The sequence below is a fragment of the Blennius ocellaris genome, assembly GCF_963422515.1.
Source record: "Blennius ocellaris genome assembly, chromosome: 22".
Taxonomy (NCBI): domain Eukaryota; kingdom Metazoa; phylum Chordata; class Actinopteri; order Blenniiformes; family Blenniidae; genus Blennius; species Blennius ocellaris.
In genome coordinates, this window is record NC_137671.1 from 2,266,039 (window position 1) to 2,284,449 (window position 18,411).

General features: G+C 47.2%; 1 protein-coding gene across 1 annotated transcript in view; it reads left to right on the forward strand.

Moving 5' to 3' along the window:
* Positions 1-18,411, forward strand: part of anks1b (ankyrin repeat and sterile alpha motif domain containing 1B) — a 132,672-nt gene continuing 114,261 nt past the window's right edge. The window contains 1 exon segment of the mRNA XM_080517898.1: positions 1-205. Within this exon segment, the coding sequence (XP_080374024.1) occupies positions 75-205 (131 nt within the window). The 5' untranslated portion in view covers positions 1-74.

The window sequence follows — 18,411 nt, forward strand, 5'->3', positions numbered from 1 at the left end:
CGTGCAGGAGGAGGTGCAGCAGGAGGTGTTTATGGGACTCCCCTGGACTGGAGGGTGACTGACTGCAGTCCGGGATGGGGAAGGAGCAGGAGCTGCTGGAAGCCGCCCGGACCGGGAACGTGGCCCTGGTGGAGAAGCTGCTGAGTGGGAAGAGGGGGCTCCTCGGGTCGGGGGCCGGGTCCATCCCCCTGCCCAGCCTGCTGAGGTAGGCTGCTGCTGGGTCCGGGGGGGGGGGGTTCTTGATGGGAGTTCCTAAGGGGAGGGGAGGGGAGGGGGGGTTCCTTAGAGGGTTCCCAGGCTGCAGGACCAGGTGGGTGGAGGTTGTCTCTCCTGAACTCCACCTCATTGGGTGTGAATGTGACGGTTTGTCTCTGCGTTTCCCGTGTGATGGACTGCAGGCCTGTCCAGGTCTGTCTGTCCTCACCTGTCCAGGTCTGCCTGTCCAGGTCTGTCTGTCCTAACCTGTCCGGGTATATCTGTCCTCACTTGTTGAGGTCTACCTGACCTGACCTGTCCAGGCCTACCTGTCCAGGTCTGCCTGTCCTCACCTGTCCAGGTCTGCCTGTCTCGGTCTACCTGTCTAAGTCTGCCTGTCATAACCTGTTCAGGTCCACCTGTCCTCTCCTGTCCACAAAGTGTCGGATCTTGTTTTCATCTTCACTAATGTTCTTGTCCGTTTCCCAAAGTTAAATGAATCCTTTGCTTGGCCCTTGTTGATGTGCGTCAGACGCTCTGGTCCAATGGTCCAGAAACTTCTCTTGTCCACATTTTCAACATGGGACGGTCCAGACTCTTCCAGAGTGGGACGGCTCCCCTGGTCTGGACGAGTCCGAAGTCCAGAACCTGATCCTGTATCGAGCTCTGGAGAAGTGACTTGACGTACCTTTTCCCACCGTCTGTCTCTAAAGACGGAAGGACCAATAGAGCTGAAGGACAGGGGGGGACACTGAGCCTCTGAACCCAAACTGCATCCGACTGTGTGAATGAGACTGAATAGTTGACGGAGACACGGAGACACGGCGACGCCGGCTTGACAACGCCGCCGCGGTGTGGTCGTCAAGGTGATGGACGGACGGTACGATGTGGAAATAATATTACCACGACAAAACAAACACACGTGCAGCGACCAAGTTCTCTCAGCAGCAGTTTCTCTTGATTGTTTTCAGTGTTTTTGTTATTTATTTAGAAAACATGTCAAATAGAAACGAGAAATAAACTCAGTGAATTGAAACTCTTGACACACTCCAGTTTTACAAGATGTTACATCGCATGTTTTCTTAACAGTCGGGTCGATTTTATTATTATTTTTTTTAATCGAAGAGTATTTCTATATTTATTTAAATGATTTAAAAGCTCCTGACATTCCAATTGCAATGGTTAAAAAACGAGAAATATAAAAGTTTATTGCTTTTGAAAGATTATATTTGCATTATTTTGACCTTATTTTCTCAAATTGATTTGACAATTGATTTGTTTTTTGGCAACAGCGTAAAGGACAATATATCGTCCAGCCAAAGGAGGTATGGTCACAGGCCTAACGAGAAACAATGGCTTTGACTGGATTATCCTGGTTGTGGATTCCTCCTGCTAATCCAGCTGTGCGTCCGAACGTGATTGTCCACAAGATGCTGAGGAGGGACGACTGGACGGGCGTCCATGTTGGCAGCGAGACAGATTCTCTGTGTGGAATTTAGCTTCATGTCTTTTCTGGCAGTGGTTCACCTTCAGAGGTCATCCAGCGGGCCGGATTAGAGCCTCTGGGGGGTCGGATTAGAGCCTCTGAGGGCCCAGATTAGAGCCTCTGAGGGGCCAGATTAGAGTCTCTGAGGGGCCAGATTAGAGTCTCTGAGGGGCCAGATTAGAGCCTCTGAGGGGCCAGATTAGAGCCGCTGAGGGCCCAGATTAGAGCTGCTGAGGGGCCAGATTAGAGTCTCTGAGGGGCCAGATTAGAGCCTCTCTCTGAGGGACCAGATTAGAGCCTCTCACTGAGGGGCCGAATTGCAGCCTCCGCAGGGCAGGATTAGAGTCTCTCACTGAGGGGCCGGATTAGAGCCTCTCACTCTAAGGTCTGTGACCAGGATTAGAGCCTCAGAGGGACCGGATTAGAGCCTCTCACTGAGGGGCTGGATTAGAGCCTCTTACTGAGGAGCCGGATTAGAGCGTTCGAGGGGCCGGATTAGAGCCTCTGTGAGGGGCTGGATTAGAGCCTCTCACTGAGGAGCCGGATTAGAGCCTTCGAGGAGCAAGATTAGAGTCTCAGAGGGGCCGGTTTAGAGCCTCTCTTTGAGGGGCTGGATTAGAGCCTCTTACTGAGGGGCCGGACTAGAGCCTCTCACTGAGGGGCTGGATTAGAGCCTCTTACTGAGGAGCCGGATTAGAGCGTTCGAGGGGCCGGATTAGAGCCTCTCACATGCTGGTATGTTTAACACCCTGCCCAAAGCAAAAAGCAATAATTCCCAACAGGAAGTGAGGAAAGGGCCAGTGGGCTGCCCTGCTGTGTGAAATGAAATGAAATGTAATTAAATGATGACCCAGTAACAGAGCGGATTATCTGACTTGTAGCGACATCAGAGTATCTACTAGCAGGACACTGTTACATGGCAACCACACTGATGTTACTGTCATTTAGTAGCATTTTGGCCACGGCGGGTTGTAAATCCACACCAAGAGAAATTAACTGTCACATGAAAGAAGAAGTGTTAAAGACAATAACATCGTCTGCATCAGTCTTTGTATCGTTTTCAAACGGCGTCATCACAACATTCAACAGAGGTAAATACCTGGTACCGCGACTATTTGTCCCTTTTATGAGTATTTCTTTTCTAAATTTGTACTTTTGCATAAGAATGATTCATGCCATTTAATCCACCATTCATTTAAGTTGCACCTAATTTCATGTAATATTCAAACCTTAGATCTACATGTTTGTGATCCACCCTGATTGGTGGTCTGCTTGGTTGGTTGGTGGTCTGGTTGGTTAGTTGGTTTGTTGGTGGGTTGGTGGTCTGGTTGATTGGTTGGCTGGTTAGTTGGTTGGTTTGTGTTCTGGTTGGTTTGTTGGTTGGTTGGTTTGTTGGTGGTCTGGTTGGTGGGTTGGTGGTCTGGTTGGTGGGTTGGTGGGTTGGTGGTCTGGTTGGTTTGTTGGTTGGTTGATGGTCTGGTTGGTTGGTGGGTTGGTGGTCTGGTTGGATGGTTGGTTTCAGGCCTTCTGACCCGGTTCCAGGAAGGTTCTGACCCGGTTCCAGACCGTCTGCGGCGCCCGGCCGTGTGTCCCTGGTTCTGCTCGCTGTGACGAGGCCATTGAACAGTGACGGTGCTGATCCGCTCCACCTCCCCTGCTGAGGAGGAAACGCTGCAGATCATTTCTCCGTCACAATAAAAGCTCGTCTTCAGAACCTGTGCTCACGTCACTCTGGGTTCCAAACATACTGGTATTGAACTGACATTTATTATCTTTGTAGTTTCACTGTTCACTCTCTTCTCTTTCTCTTCCGTTTCTGGTTTATTTCATTTGAGGACATTTCTTTTGTCGTATTTTGAAAACGTTCCATTTTTGTCGTTTTCACATTTCCAGTTTTATTTATTTGTGTTTTATTTTGTGTTTTGTTTGCATTACATTAATATATGATTGTGGTTTTGATTGCTTCTTTAGTTTGAAAGTTCCTACGTTGACAAATGGATCGTGAACGACGTTTCGTACATTTCGTTCGGTTCACGTCGTTTCCTCACTTCTCTCTCCTACATAATAACTTCCTGGTGCAAAATCGAACCTCCGGCGTTGAAAGACAAGTGTGTTCAGTGTTTGAACGCTGCGTCCCACTTTCACCCCACGTATCGACTCTACAGAACCTCATAATTGCCTCAGTGGGGCAGATTTCTCTTCATGGTCGCTTCAGGGCTTTCTGACCCTGACCTTTGACCCACATCTGAAAACTGTGGATTTGCTGTTCAGTTGCACTTTATTGTGGTGAGCACACCAGGAAACGGTGAAATAACACACACACACACACACATATATATATATAAGAAAGATTTGGTCTGGATTTAAAGAAATACAATATTTAGTAAATATGATTTCTATACAGAAAAGCTGATAAAAGAATGTTTGTGATTAATGAGGGTGAAGTACTGAAGTCTGGTCAAAGTTTTATTTGATCAAGAGTTTTAGTTGCAGCAGGTTGTTCCTTTAGCGTGGAAGTGTGTTTAACTGAGATTAGTATTTTCACTGTTTATGACGGATTGTTTATTACAGACTGTTTATGACAGATTGTTTATGACGGATTGTTTATTACAGACTGTTTATTACAGACTGTTTATGACAGATTGTTTATGACGGATTGTTTATTACAGACTGTTTATTACAGACTGTTTATGACGGATTGTTTATTACAGACTGTTTATTACAGACTGTTTATGACAGATTGTTTATGACGGATTGTTTATTACAGACTGTTTATTACAGACTGTTTATGACAGATTGTTTATTACAGACTGTTTATTGCAGACTGTTTATTACAGACTGTTTATGACAGATTGTTTATTACAGACTGTTTATGATGGACTGTTTATTACAGATTGTTTATTACAGACTGTTTATGATGGACTGTTTATTACAGATTGTTTATTACGGACTGTTTATTACGGACTGTTTATTACATACCGTTTATTACAGACTGTTTGTGACGGACTGTTTGTGACGGACTGTTTGTTACGGACTGTTTATTACATACCATTTATTACATACCGTTTGTGACGGACCGTTTGTGACTGACTGTTTACAGACTGCTGTGGCCGTCAGTAAACTACAGGCTGTTGTTTGTCAGGCGGTTTTCAGAGTTTAATCCTCGGAAGGACAAAAGGTTTATTTAAAAATCACTGAACTGATGGAAACTTCCTGAGAAGGACGAGGTGCAGCTCAGGTCCACCAGAGGCATTGTGGGAGCAAATGTTTCAATGAGTTGATGTGACACACACACACACACACACACACACACACACACACACACACACACACACACACACACACACACACACACACTCTGAGTCGACTCACGTTGTGGGAAAAATCTGCAGGAATCAGTCAGTTTCCCATCTGAAGGCCTCTGAGCCGCTCGCAGCATTCCTAAGTCATGAGGTCTAAAGAATCACACTGAGCATGGACACACACACACACACACACACACACACACACACACACACACACACACACACTGCTGCTTGGTGGAAAATCAATGGTGGTGATGTCACTGCAGTTTACTGGGTCACAGTTTGTTGTGATGGCCGGTGCCGTGCGGAACACGGCGGTATGACTGTTAGCATGAAACATAAATCCGGCGGTCTTTGATGCGTGGGACTTTGTTTACACAACATTAAATCATTTATGGACGGCCGGCAGTGCTTCCACATCGGGGGCTTATTTATCACTGCGGAGTGTTTGAGTGTTTTGAACGGCTGGTTTGACTTTCATGAGGCCAGAAACCAACGAGTCGCGTGCAGAACCGCTCAATCTACAGTCAGCGGTTTAAAGGAGATGGCGGCTGGTTCTCGCTGCTGCTGCGTGCTGCTACATGATGCTATGTGTTGCTGCATGATGCTACATGTTGCTGCATGATTCTACGTGTTGCTGCATGATGCTATGTGTTGCTGCATGATGCTACGTGATGCTACATGATGCTACGTGTTGCTGCTTGATGCTATGTGTTGCTGCTTGATGCTATGTGTTGCTGCTTGATGCTATGTGTTGCTGCATGATGCTACGTGTTGCTGCATGATGCTACGTGTTGCTGCCTGATGCTACGTGTTGCTACATGATGCTGCGTGATGCTACATGATGCTACCTGCTGTTAAGTGATGCGACGTGTTGCTACATGATGCTGCGTAATGCTACATGATGCTACCTGATGTTAAGTGATGCTACATGTTGCTACATGATGCTGCGTGAGTCTACATGATGCTACCTGATGTTAAGTGATGCTATGTGATGTTAGGTTATGCTACATAATGCTACCTAATGTTAGGTGATGCTACATGATGCTACCTGATGTTAGGTGATGCTACGTGATGTTAGGTGAGGCTACCTGATGTCAGACAATACTTGCTGAAGTTTTTGGCAACCAACTTATAAAAAAAGAGACAATTTGAGGTCACCGTGATGTCCTGCAGCGTCTCCAGTCTACGTAGCGTCACAGCAGCTCTGTGTAAACAATATCATATTAGCCTGAAGTCCCTAGCGAGCAGCGGCAGCCGTCGGTCAGTGCGAGTTAATCTCTCTTATCTTAAGATTCGCCCCAGAGCAGTAATTTAACACCGGTTTCTGTTCTCACACAGCCTCCATGTGGTCTGCTTTACTTTGTTATGTGACATTAGAGACAAACTGCGCTAGTTTTGTTCAAGAACGTCTCCCAAGTTTCCACTGCTCACTTCCTGAGCTGCTGTCTGATGGCCACTTCACACCCGGTGCCGTAATCTTTGACATGTTGACTCGGGTTTTCTCAGGATTAGTTGCGTCACGAGCTCCGGCCACGTCTGAGGACGCAGGTTCGAATCCGGTTGTGTCTCTAAAAGTTCCCTGCTTCCCTGAACAGGATGAAACGAGTCAAAAGATAAATGGTTGATTGACTGGAGCTTTATTTTTGAATGAATCCAGCCGCTCCGATCCACCCACACACACTCTGGTGTTCGTCTCGGAGCTCCGGGTTCTAGCCTTTAGCTTCTCGCCTCATTAAAAAAAACCTAACGAAGGTCCAGTTTTCCAGATCCACACACCTAACGGGAGGAGAGGAGGCGGATCGATGTCAGCTGCTCTGTTCAATTACCACCGATTCACCTTGAGTGAGCCGTTCAGGCTGTGCGAGACGTAAAGTAAATCACCAGACTCGCACTGGAAAACGCCTGACGTTTTCTGAGCTGCACAGTTTCTAATCACGAGCTATAAGGCAGCGAGCCTCCACCGCTACGTTGCGATGTTGCGGCGGCATGATCGCCGTTCAGTTCTGAGTCTCGTCACGTAGCCCAGTGGACAGATCGGCTCCGCAAGACACTCTATGTTGAAACTTTTCATCATCGCTTGACATCAAGCTGAAATATCCCATCAAATTCTACGGAGGACATCCTGTGTGTGTGTGTGTGTGTGTGTGTGTGTGTGTGTGTGTGTGTGTGTGTGTGTGTGTGTGTGTGTGTGTGTGTGTGTGTGTGTGTGTGTGTGTGTGTGTGTGTGTGTGTGTGTGTGTGTGTGTGTGTGTGTGTGTGTGTGTGTGTGTGTGTGTGTGTGTGTGATCAAACTTGGAGGCTTCTTATATCTCCATTAGGGCCCAGCTTCCTGCCAAGAAACTGAGACCTTCACACGTGCCAAGACACACACACACACACACACACACACACACACACACACACACACACACACACACACACACACACACACCCTGAAAGCCTCTGTCTCTTGTTATTCCTCCCCTCAATTTAAATCTCTGGATTTTGTCTGAGTCTCAAATCTCTTCCTCTTTCCCTCCTTCCATCTGCTGCCCCGAATTCACCGTCGATATTCTGCACCTTCCTCTCCATCACTCACTTCACCCCTCCCCCTCCTCCTCCTCCTCCTCCTCCTCCTCCTCCTCCTCCTCAAGCCTGTCGCTCTTTATCGTTTCCTCTTCCTATCTTATCAGAACCACGTCTGCCCCCCCCCCCCCCCCCTCCCCTCACCCTCCCCCACCTTACACAGCGCAGTACATCTGTTATCAGGGCTCTTTACCCATCATCCCTGCTGGCGGCGGCCTTGAATGGAGGTAAACGGGGGGATTCTGGGGAAAATGGGCTCTTCTCCGAGCTTTTCTGCCTCCATGACCGCGTCGTCGTCCAGGTCTGGTCTCGTGTTTGAGACGCACCGGTGACGGTGGACGTCGGTGGAACCCGTGAATCCGTGACACCGGCGTCACTCAGCTGCAGGTCCAGAGGGACGTGCATCGTGATATTCGGTGGACATTTTCTTTACCGATGGGACGCCAGGCTGTTCGAACGCGTCCCCCCCCGTCTTCTCTCACCCGCGGGACGTTAAAGCCTCCACCGTCCTGGTTCAAGCAGGAGAGGTCATGCTCTGAGAAGAAGCTGTCTCCCAGTTGGACGGCCGCAGGTTCGATTCCCATCCCCACCTGTCCACAGGCCAAAGTGTCCCCGAGCAAGACACTGAACCCCCGAACCGCCGCGGCCTCCATCGGGCGTGTGATTGGCGATGTGAAGCGCTTTGGGACTGAAAGGTTGATCTATAGCTCGTCGGTGTACGTGAGTTTGAAAGAAACAGGAAGTGGAACGAAGTCTGGATGAAGAATGACGTGGAAGTCCCGCACGTGGAGTGAAGTAATGGAATGTAATCCATCACCGGCAGGGTGGTGCCGATGTCTTCCCCGTAATTTAATTGTCTCGTGACTTTTCCCCTCCACGTAAGAGGATCCCTCACACTTCCTGTTCTGGTCGGTTGGTTTGGGGCTCCGAAGCAAACGTGTTGACGGTGAGCGGAGGAGACACCGGGGGGGGGGGGGGGATGGTGGGGGTGGGGGTGGGGGGGGGGTCCACTGTGTCACTCTAATCTACCAGCCCCTGACCCCCTGACCCCTGACCCCGTGGCACCAGCAGGCCTGAGCAGAGACTCACATTCCAACGTCTCGCTCTCTGATATACAGCAGCTTTGGAGGAGGAGGAGGGGGAGGGGGAGGAGGTGGAGGTGGAGGTGGAGGTGGAGGAAGAGGAGGAGGAGGAGGAAGAGGTGGAGGTGGAGGAAGAAGAGGAGGAGGGGGTGGAGGTGGAGGAGGATGAGGAGGTGGAGGAGGAGGTGGGGGGAAGAGGAGGGAAGGGAGGAAGAGGAGGGGGAGGAGGGGTGGAGGAGGGCAGGAAGGGAGGAAGAGGAGGAGGAGGAGGAGAGGGGAGGAAAGGGAGGAAGAGGAGGAGGGGGTGGAGGAGGGGGTGGAGGTGGAGGAGGAGGAGGGGGAGGAGGAGGAGGAGGAAGAGGACCCTGGCTAAACGCTGTGATGAAGGAGGTTTTTCTTTAATTATTTTTTTTTAAAGCGATATAATCAAATATTGAAGCGTCCCCTGAGCTGCGGAAAGAGAAACGGAGGATTCATCACTTCACCACTTCAGCGTCCGGACCTCTCCAGACTGTGATCCTCGAGGACCAACCGTGACCAGACCTCCAGTGTGGATCCACAAGAACAAGAAGAGAGAGAGAAGAGAATCTTTTGGCCCTTTTTGATTCAACTATTTACACGTTAATAATAACCCTGTTCCCAGTGCGGGTGAAGAGAAGGAGCAGCAGGGTGCTTCTGAGGAGGAAGACGACGCTCCTCCACACACCTGGAAGCCCTGAGGAACTCCTCTCTCTCTCTCTCTCTCTCTCTCTCTCTCTCTCTCCACCTCCACCTCATCTTCCTCCTGTCACCTCCTCCTTCACGTTTTCACCAGAGGTGTTCATTTCCTGGCACTGGTCCGTCAGGTGTTTGTCCTGAACGAGTCCTGGAGGAGAAGAACACATGTTCTTCTGCTTCATTGGTCTCATGCGGCTCTGGAGGAGGGGGGGGGGGGGGGGGACTCCTCACCTTCCTCACCCTCCTCATCTTCCTCACCCCGAGTCCTGACTCATTTTCAGTGTAGCCAGGAGCTTTGCTGAGCAGGCATCTTCAAAACACACACCGAGCTCCCCTGCAGACTCTAGCCCACGCTCCAAGCTCTCTCTCTCTCTCTCTCTCTCTCTCTCTCTCTCTCTCTCTCTCTCTCTCTCTCTATCTCTCTGTAAATGTGATGTGTGTGTGTCTTTTGGTGTTCCCCCTCCTCTTGTGTCTGCTGCCTTGTGTTTCTTTTTGTCTCTTTGTCTGGATCCAGTGTGCGAGTGTCTGGCGTCTCCACAGAAAATAATTTTTATAGACACACACACATACACACACACACACACACACTAAACTCCCCCTCATTCTCGTGCTGAAGTAGAAGAGTAAATGAATCTCTTTGTCTTGGTGTGTAGTGTAACTCGCTAATCAGGACCTTCACTGATTACATGCTGATCGTGTGTGTGTGTGTGAGTGTGTGTGTGTGTGTGTGTGTGTGTGTGAGTGTGTGTGTGTGTGTGTGTCTATAAAAATAATTTTCTGCGGAGATGCCGGAGTGAGGAGGAAGGTTGTGAATGGGACTCCGGGTGTCTAGAGGAAAACCAATTATCCTCCAGATGAGAGGCAGCGATGGATTTTCTCTTTCATTCACTTCCTGTGTGTTTCTGTCTGTTTCTGCCTGTTTCTGCCTGTTTCTGCCTGTTTCTCCCCATTTCAGCCTGTTTCAGTCTGTTTCAGTCTTTCTATCTGTTTCAGTCTTTCTGTCTGTTTCTGTCTGTTTCTGTCCGTTTCAGTCTGTTTCAGTCTTTCTATCTGTTTCAGTCTGTCGTCCCTCCAACACGTTCACGTTCTCATTCAAGAAGCTTTATTGACACATGCACACACACACACACACACACACACACACACACACACACACACACACACACACACACACACACACACACACACACACACACACACACACAGCTATTACGGTGACTGTCAAAATAAAAGTACCAAGTCCAGGAGAATATGGACTGGGAGTCATGACATCACCGAGGGAACTTTGTTCTGATTGGCTTTACTGAGCATGGGCACAGTGTGGAATCGGTGGAGATGTCGGCGGGCGGAGTGACGTGATGCACCTGAACGCATCACTCAACTCCTGCAGTTAAAACCAGACCAACACAAACTTTCTCTTTTATTACTGAAAGAGTTCAGGGGAAACGTGTTTATGGAAATGTTGGAAGTGAGAAACAAGCTGCAGTTGGAAGGTTTGAACGCCGCTTCACCGATGTGTGGCTGCCGTGAGGGGGCGTGGCCTGTTGTATGGAGGGGGCGTGGCCTGTTGTATGGAGGGGGCGTGGCCTACGGGTTTGCCAGCTTCTTCACGGAGTATGAAAAACATTTTTTTACCAAGCCGCTGGTTGACGTCACAGCCCGATGTCTTTTCTCCTTGTTCCTCTGGGTTCTGCGGGGGGGCCTTGCCCGCCCTACTCTCCCTCTGACCAGGAAACAGTGACGTTTAAAGTGACCAATCAGAAAGGAGGGGGAGATTACGAGGTCGTCTCATGCAATGCCCGCCCCCAAAGAGCCAAAACTCAACATCAGCGTGCAGAGACATCACAGAGATCACAGAGATCAAAGGAGGCCCAGCGAGAGCACAAAGTGTTCTCACTGTGTCATCACACTTTTTATGTGCTCCAGGTTCTGGCACCAAATTGACGCCATACTCATCTTCCTCCCCGCTGCCCTTTTTATTAGCGCTAATCTTCACCTCTCACAATATTTCTGTCCTCTTATCATCCATCTGTACAGCTGAGTCATCATCCTCTCTCTCTCTCTCCTACATTTCTTCTGGATGTCTCTCGCTCCCTCCTTCCCAGGAGTCCAGCACTTTTCAAAACACGCTGCCTCTCACGCCGCGGTGTTTACACACTTCAACCGATGAGACTCCAGATGTTTCAACATGTGCGCACACACACACACACACACACACACACACACACACACACACACACACACACACACACACACACACACACACACACACACTTGGGTGAATGGAATACACGAGCAGTCAAAATGTTGACACTTTACGAACAATGCAAACTGAACCAAAGTATTTTTTTTACTTTAGATTCCTTTTTCTGGAGCCGAGCCGCCGTTTCTTCACCTCAGTTTCATTTTGTCTGATGGAGTTGTTGTCTTTTGTGGCGTTAGTGTCGTTTGTAGGGCTGCAACTAACGATTATTTTAATAATCGATAAATCGGTTGATTATAATGTTAAAAAAAAATTTTTTTTTAAATTGTAGGACCAGTTGATATTGACCGAACCAAACATCAATATTTTATAGTTATTTAAAAAAACATAACTGAATCAATATAAAGATGTATACAATATAAATACATATATACACATGTAAATAAGATGTATACAAGATAATGATTAAATAAGATTTCATGTACTTCAGGAACCACGTATAGTCCAGTTTCGTGGGCAGACTGGTGAAATATTGCTATAATAACCTTTAAATTTACACTTTGTAACCTCAGCAGACCTTATTCAATTCAATTCAACTTTATTTATATAGCACCAAATACAACACAGTCGTTCCTCGGTGCTTTTAGCAGAGAAAATAGAAAAACCCAACAAGTCCTCTATGAATCCTCTGTGGTTGTTTACATCCTCCGCTTTGCACGACTTGTTTTGTTTTGTCTCCCCACATCTGAGCGTGCGCCGCCGCAACTTTGATGTTACCGAGACAGCGAACGCCGGCCGAGTGACGCATAAATGGCGCGACACAACGAATCGATAATTAAATGAGTTGCCAACACTTTTAACAATCGAATTTAATCGATTTTGTAGATTTGTTGTTGCAGCCCTCGTCGTTTGTGTCGTTTGTAGGGTGGAGTTTGTGTCGTTTGTGTCGTTTGTATGGTGGAGTCGGTGACCGTCGCTCCTGAATTTGACATGTCGTATTGTGATGGAGATCCAGAATTTCATTCCCATCTGCTTCTCGTGTTGTTATTTACATCTGTGTGTGTGTGTGTGTGTGTGTGTGTGTCTGCTGGAGGAGGAGACGTTTTTCAGAGTGTGTATTGCTCACGGTGTGTTTGACTGTTTTTAATCCAGTGTGTGACTCACAGACGCTCCCCTGACGGGGCTGGAAATAGCCGTGGGAAACACACACACACGCACACACACACACACACACACACGAGCGACCATGACGATGGATTATCAGCTTCAAAGTGACGTCGTCAGCAACGATACGCATCGTTAACGTGACATTAGCATAAATTCTGCCCGTCAGGCTATTGGATGTGATTAAATCAGCCTCTTTTCATTCGTTCATAGGAAACAGAATATAACGTCCCACATGTTTTATTTTCATTCTAAGGGTCAAGATAGTAATATAATATGGACCTTTAAAAAAAAAAAAAAAAGGCATTACCGGTTTGCACCACCAGATGGTGTATTGAGTCAGAGGGACACGGAACTGCAAAGTGACTAAAACTGTTCTTCTGTGGTCCTGCTTTCTGCTGCCTTACACTGACACCTAGTGGTCACTAATGGTATGTACACATATATTTTGGTCACTACTTACCATAAGTTACATTAACAGGAAAACGACTAAACTTGTAAAACTGCTGTGTTCTGGATGTTGTTTAACCTTTCACAGATTGTTGATTTTCCACCTGCTGATGACGTCACGTCGCCATCAGAGTTAAATCGCCGATTCAATCCGATCTTCACACTCGGCGAACCCCGATGGGTTTCCACATTAGTGTGACTGTGGGACGCGACCTTGGTAGTATTGAATAGTAAATAATTGATCAAGCTGTTAGCGCTTGAAATGGCGTCTGAGGGCTTCTTGTGTTCAATCAGTCGTCATGAATTATTTTCACGGAGGCTGGAGGTGCTCAGTAGTGAGCCGTCACTCTTCCCCTCACTCTTCACCGCCGTGACGAGTCGGACCAGGGGGAGCGATACGTCCGTTTTTTAAATTTTTTATTATTATTATCATGGATTCTATTGTTTTCCTTGTATTTAAACGAGCTTATTGTTTTGAACCGTGGCGGATTGAAACACCAATGAAACCAGAAGTCAACTTTCACTGAAGGAGTCAGATTGTCGGCGCCCGTTTCCATGACAACGAGTGAAAACGCAAAGCCTTCCTTGGCGTGTCTGGAATGAAGCGGTCTATAGTTTTACAAGATCAAACACTTAAGTACTGAAAATTACAACCTCAACATAAAGTCCATTTTAATGAAACGCTCTGGCGCAAAACGCAATGAAATTTCAAAATAAAACTAGTATAAATCCTCTTATGAGCTCCTTGGTGGGACCAGATTGGAGCGTCTTGGTGGGTTTATGTTCTCTGCTGGTTAGTGAAAGTCAAACTAACGTAGAGGAGCTTCACGGAGCGGCAGGAAAACCTGTCCGTTGTCCTCGTCAGGCAGGTTGTCCACATCAAGGTGTGTTAACGGGTAACACACACACACACACACACACACACACTCACACACATGAGAACACACGAGGTTCTGTTGAAGTGAGCGACTCGTTCTGCTCAGCAGCCCCGGGCGTATTTGGGCTAAACTTAGCGTGTTTATGTGATTTGCAGAATTCCAGCAGGCATAAACACAAAGCGCCTGACATGACGGGACGTCTGAGTCCCAGAGTGGAACCAGAGCCTGCCGCCCTGCAGAACCATGGATTAACTCACTGGAGCTCTCCGATACAAACCTGTCCTTCCTCTCCTTCCTCTTCTCCGCTTGTGTTGTTCTCATTTTTAAAAGTAGAGTTCTAGAAGTGTCCCACTCTGGTGTTGGGATCATTTAGTGTTTTTTTTTTAAAACAAGTTCTATTGTTGGGTTTTATTGATTTGATGGAAAAGTACGCATGAACTCGTACAAGTTTTGGAAAAGACGTACAGTTCTAGTTATTTTACCTGCTTTATGTATCATTTGTTTTCAAATAAATTATCTATTTTAGCCGTTTCAACAGTTTTCAAACAGTTTTATGTGTTATTAATGCCTCCAGGTGTTTCGTCAACGTAAGACGAACGTATCGACATGAACATGATGAAACAGATTTAAAAGGTTTTTAACTCTTCAGGCTGCTTCTTTCGATCGATGGTTTTAATGTCTGATGCTTCAGCAGTTGGAGTTCCGTTTACCTCGAATCGTCTGATCCAGCAGATTATATGATGGCCGACAGAAAGCTGGAGCCTCGTGATTCTCAGCTGTTCTGAGTCATTCTGAGTTCATATTGAGTCATTCTGAGTTCATATTGAGTCGTTCTGAGTCGTTCTGAGTTCATAGTGAGTCGTTCTGAGTTCATAGTGAGTCGTTCTGAGTTCATATTGAGTCGTTCTGAGTTCATATTGAGTCGTTCTGAGTCGTTCTAAGTTCATAGTGAGTCGTTCTGAGTTCATATTGAGTCGTTCTGAGTCGATACTGAGCTTGTTGTTATTGAGTTTGTTCTTCAACGGTTCTCTGGTAGTTCTGGATGGGTTCTGGGGCGGTCCTGGGTGGGTACTGAGGCGGTCCTGGGTCCGCTGATGCTTCAGAGCTGGGCTGGTTCCTGGTCCGATCAGTAACTGAAGCTCTTCAGAAGACCCAGCGAGGGACTTTCCCACGCCGTCCCTCCGTCTTCCTCCCCTCAGCGCTGCAGCCCAGCGGGTTTTTTTCCCACGACGGTTCTGTTTGTGTGCCAGATAAAAAAAAAAAAAACCCAAAACAAGAGGAGCAAAAGATTCCTGACCGTGACTCAGAAGCAGCTTTCCCAGTGATTCCGTCCCGGTCAGTCGTCCAGCAGCTAAACGCAGCAGAGCGCCGCCACCAGGGGGCGGCAGGAGGACTGTGGCGGTTAGCCGTTAGCGGTTAGCCTTTAGCACTTCAGCTCCGTGCCTTTAGAAACTCCCCGAAGCTTTTAAAGCTCCAGAGTAGTAATGTGGGAGGAGACCTGGTGTGTTATCGTCATGACGAGAGCGTCCCCGGGGGAAACGACGCCACCTAGCGTTTACCGCTGCTAGCGTCTTGGTTCGTTTCCCCCGAAACGTTGCCTTGTTTTAATTTTTGTGATGAAGGTTCTGACAGACCGCCGTCTTTGTGAGAGGACTCGTAGCACTGCAGCTCCCTCTAGTGGCGGCTGGCTGCATTACAAGCACATGAATGAAGCATAAAGTAAATATTTCTGAATGAAGGTGTGGATGTTTGATTGTTTGGCTGACGAGTAGACGCCTACTTCTAAATGTGCCACCTTTTATTTGTTGCGTTTCTCAAGTTGAGCTATTTTTTGATAAAAAAAAAGAAAACATCTTTCCTGGGAAACGACTGTCAAAACGCCGCCTCATCGTGTTCAGATTGACTCGTTTCCTCAGGTTTATCCAGGTGGTTTATTCGGTTACAGGTAGTTTATCCAGGTAGTTTATCCAGGTGATTTATCCAGGTGGTTTATTCGGTTACAGGTGGTTTATTTGGTTACAGGTGGTTTATCCAGGTAGTTTATCCAGGTAGTTTATCCAGGTGGTTTATCCAGGTAGTTTATCCAGGTAGTTTATCCAGGTGGTTTATCCAGGTAGTTTATCCAGGTGGTTTATCCAGGTAGTTTATCCAGGTAGTTTATCCAGGTAGTTTATCCAGGTGGTTTATCCAGGTGGTTTATTCGGTAACAGGTGGTTTATCCGGGTGGTTTATCCGGGTGGTTTATCCAGGTGGTTTATCCAGGTGGTTTATCCAGGTGGTTTATCCAGGTGTACCACAGCTCAGCACACTGCTAGAATTCAGCCACTGATTCCCAAAGTGGGGGTTGGGAGGAGGCAAACCTCAGGCCCCATTTATACGACAACGTTTTACGTGAAAACGCATCATTTTTGCATTTGTTTTGTTTTGTTTTTTTTCAGAAAAACTTTGTGGCAAAGTTCTAAAAATGATGTCCGTTTCTATGGTAGCGGCAGAAACTTTGTAATATTGTTTCTTTTCCTGCTACGATTTAGTGGAGAAAGGTGGTCTTTTACGTGTCCGACGCGTCGTAACGCCTTTCTTTACTAATTTGTAAAGATGCTAATGCGGCTAAGCTTCTCATGTACTCACATAAATAATAAAGGTAGTTAATAAAGAATAAAGCAATGTAGCTCTATGAGCTGATTAATCTGAAGTGATGAATGTACAAGTTAGTTTGTGTTTAGCTTGTGAGCGTAGCATCAGAACTTGTTAGCTTAGCAGTTGTGTTTTCATGACATTTAAACAATTATGTGATTCGTTGACAGTTAATACCTCCAGTAAATGTTGATTTATTGATTGTGTCTGAATGTTTCTCCGGCGTTTGATCAGCAAAACATTTTACAGTCAGAAAATCGTTGATTTATTTGACGTTCGGTTCTCGTTGACCGACGGAAGCATTTCCCGGTTTAATGAGCCTCCTGCTGTGTACTTCAGGTACACCTCGTAAAACTGAGCGCCTCACTTCATCTAGTCAGCAAACGGCAGGTGGTTCACTTCCTGTGACAGCGGCGAGCTTCTCTCCAGGTTCACTGGATGAACTCGTCGACTGCGTCAATGCAGCTTATTGATTTAGCCCGAGTCGATGTTAAGCTAACGCTACCGATCGGCTGGATGGACGGCGGCGGATGGATCTGTGGCGGTGCCCACGCAATGGACCCAATCACTTCCAGTGGTTTTCATGTTATAGGACACTTGTCCTGCGAATAAAAAAAAGTCTCGTCCAGTCGTTCAACCGGAGTCCCTGCAGGGCGGCGCTCTACCACACTTGTTCCGTTCTGTGGCTTTAAGGCTCACACACAAACCTTCCCTCTCACACATGGCCTCAGAGGAATCACTGAAAACACTGTCCTGATCTCATGTAGAGGATGAAGAGAAGTGATGAGAGGATGAAGAGGAGCGAGGGAGAGGATAAAAAAAAGAGTGAGGGAGACAAAGGAGTGTGTGCAGGAAGAAGGTGAGAAGCTGCAGAAATATAATTGGTCTTTTGAGAGTTTATACACCTTTACTAACACTGTTTGCTTGTGTTGGAGTGGAACACACACACACACACACACACACACACACACGGCTATTACTGTGACTGTCAAAACACGTGTGTGTGTGTTTGTTAATCAGTGAGTGAATCAAACACACCTGTCCCTTGATTGGTTGGTTCCTCTGATTGGTTCCTCTGGTTGTTCCTCTGATTGGTTCCTCTGGTTGTTCCTCTGATTGGTTCCTCTGAATTGCATCCTCTGGTTGTTCCTCTGATTGGTTCCTCTGGTTGTTCCTCTGATTGATTCCTCTGATTGGTTCCTCTGGTTGGTTCCTCTGATTGATTCCTCTGGTTGGTTCCTCTGGTTGGTTCCTCTGATTGGTTCCTCTGATTGGTTCCTCTGGTTGGTTCCTCTGGTTGGTTCCTCTGGTTGGTTCCTCTGGTTGGTTCCTCTGGTTGGTTCCTCTGGTTGTTCCTCTGATTGTTCCTCTGGTTGTTCCTCTGATTGTTCCTCTGGTTGTTCCTCTGGTTGGTTCCTCTGGTTGGTTCCTCTGGTTGGTTCCTCTGGTTGGTTCCTCTGGTTGTTCCTCTGATTGGTTCCTCTGATTGTTCCTCTGGTTGTTCCCCTGGTTGTTCTCCTTCTCCGTTCCCCGTCTTTCAGCAACATTAAGTGAAAGTTTTCCTGCACTGAGAGAAAGTTTCCTCTTCAATAATCCGGGACTAAAGCTTTTCTCTTCTCTTCTCTTTGATGACGAAGCCTCACTTTGATGTAACTTTGGATTTTAATGCGAAGCAGCTTCAATGAACTTGATGCTTTGATGTTTGATTTCAGTCACAATGTGAGGATTC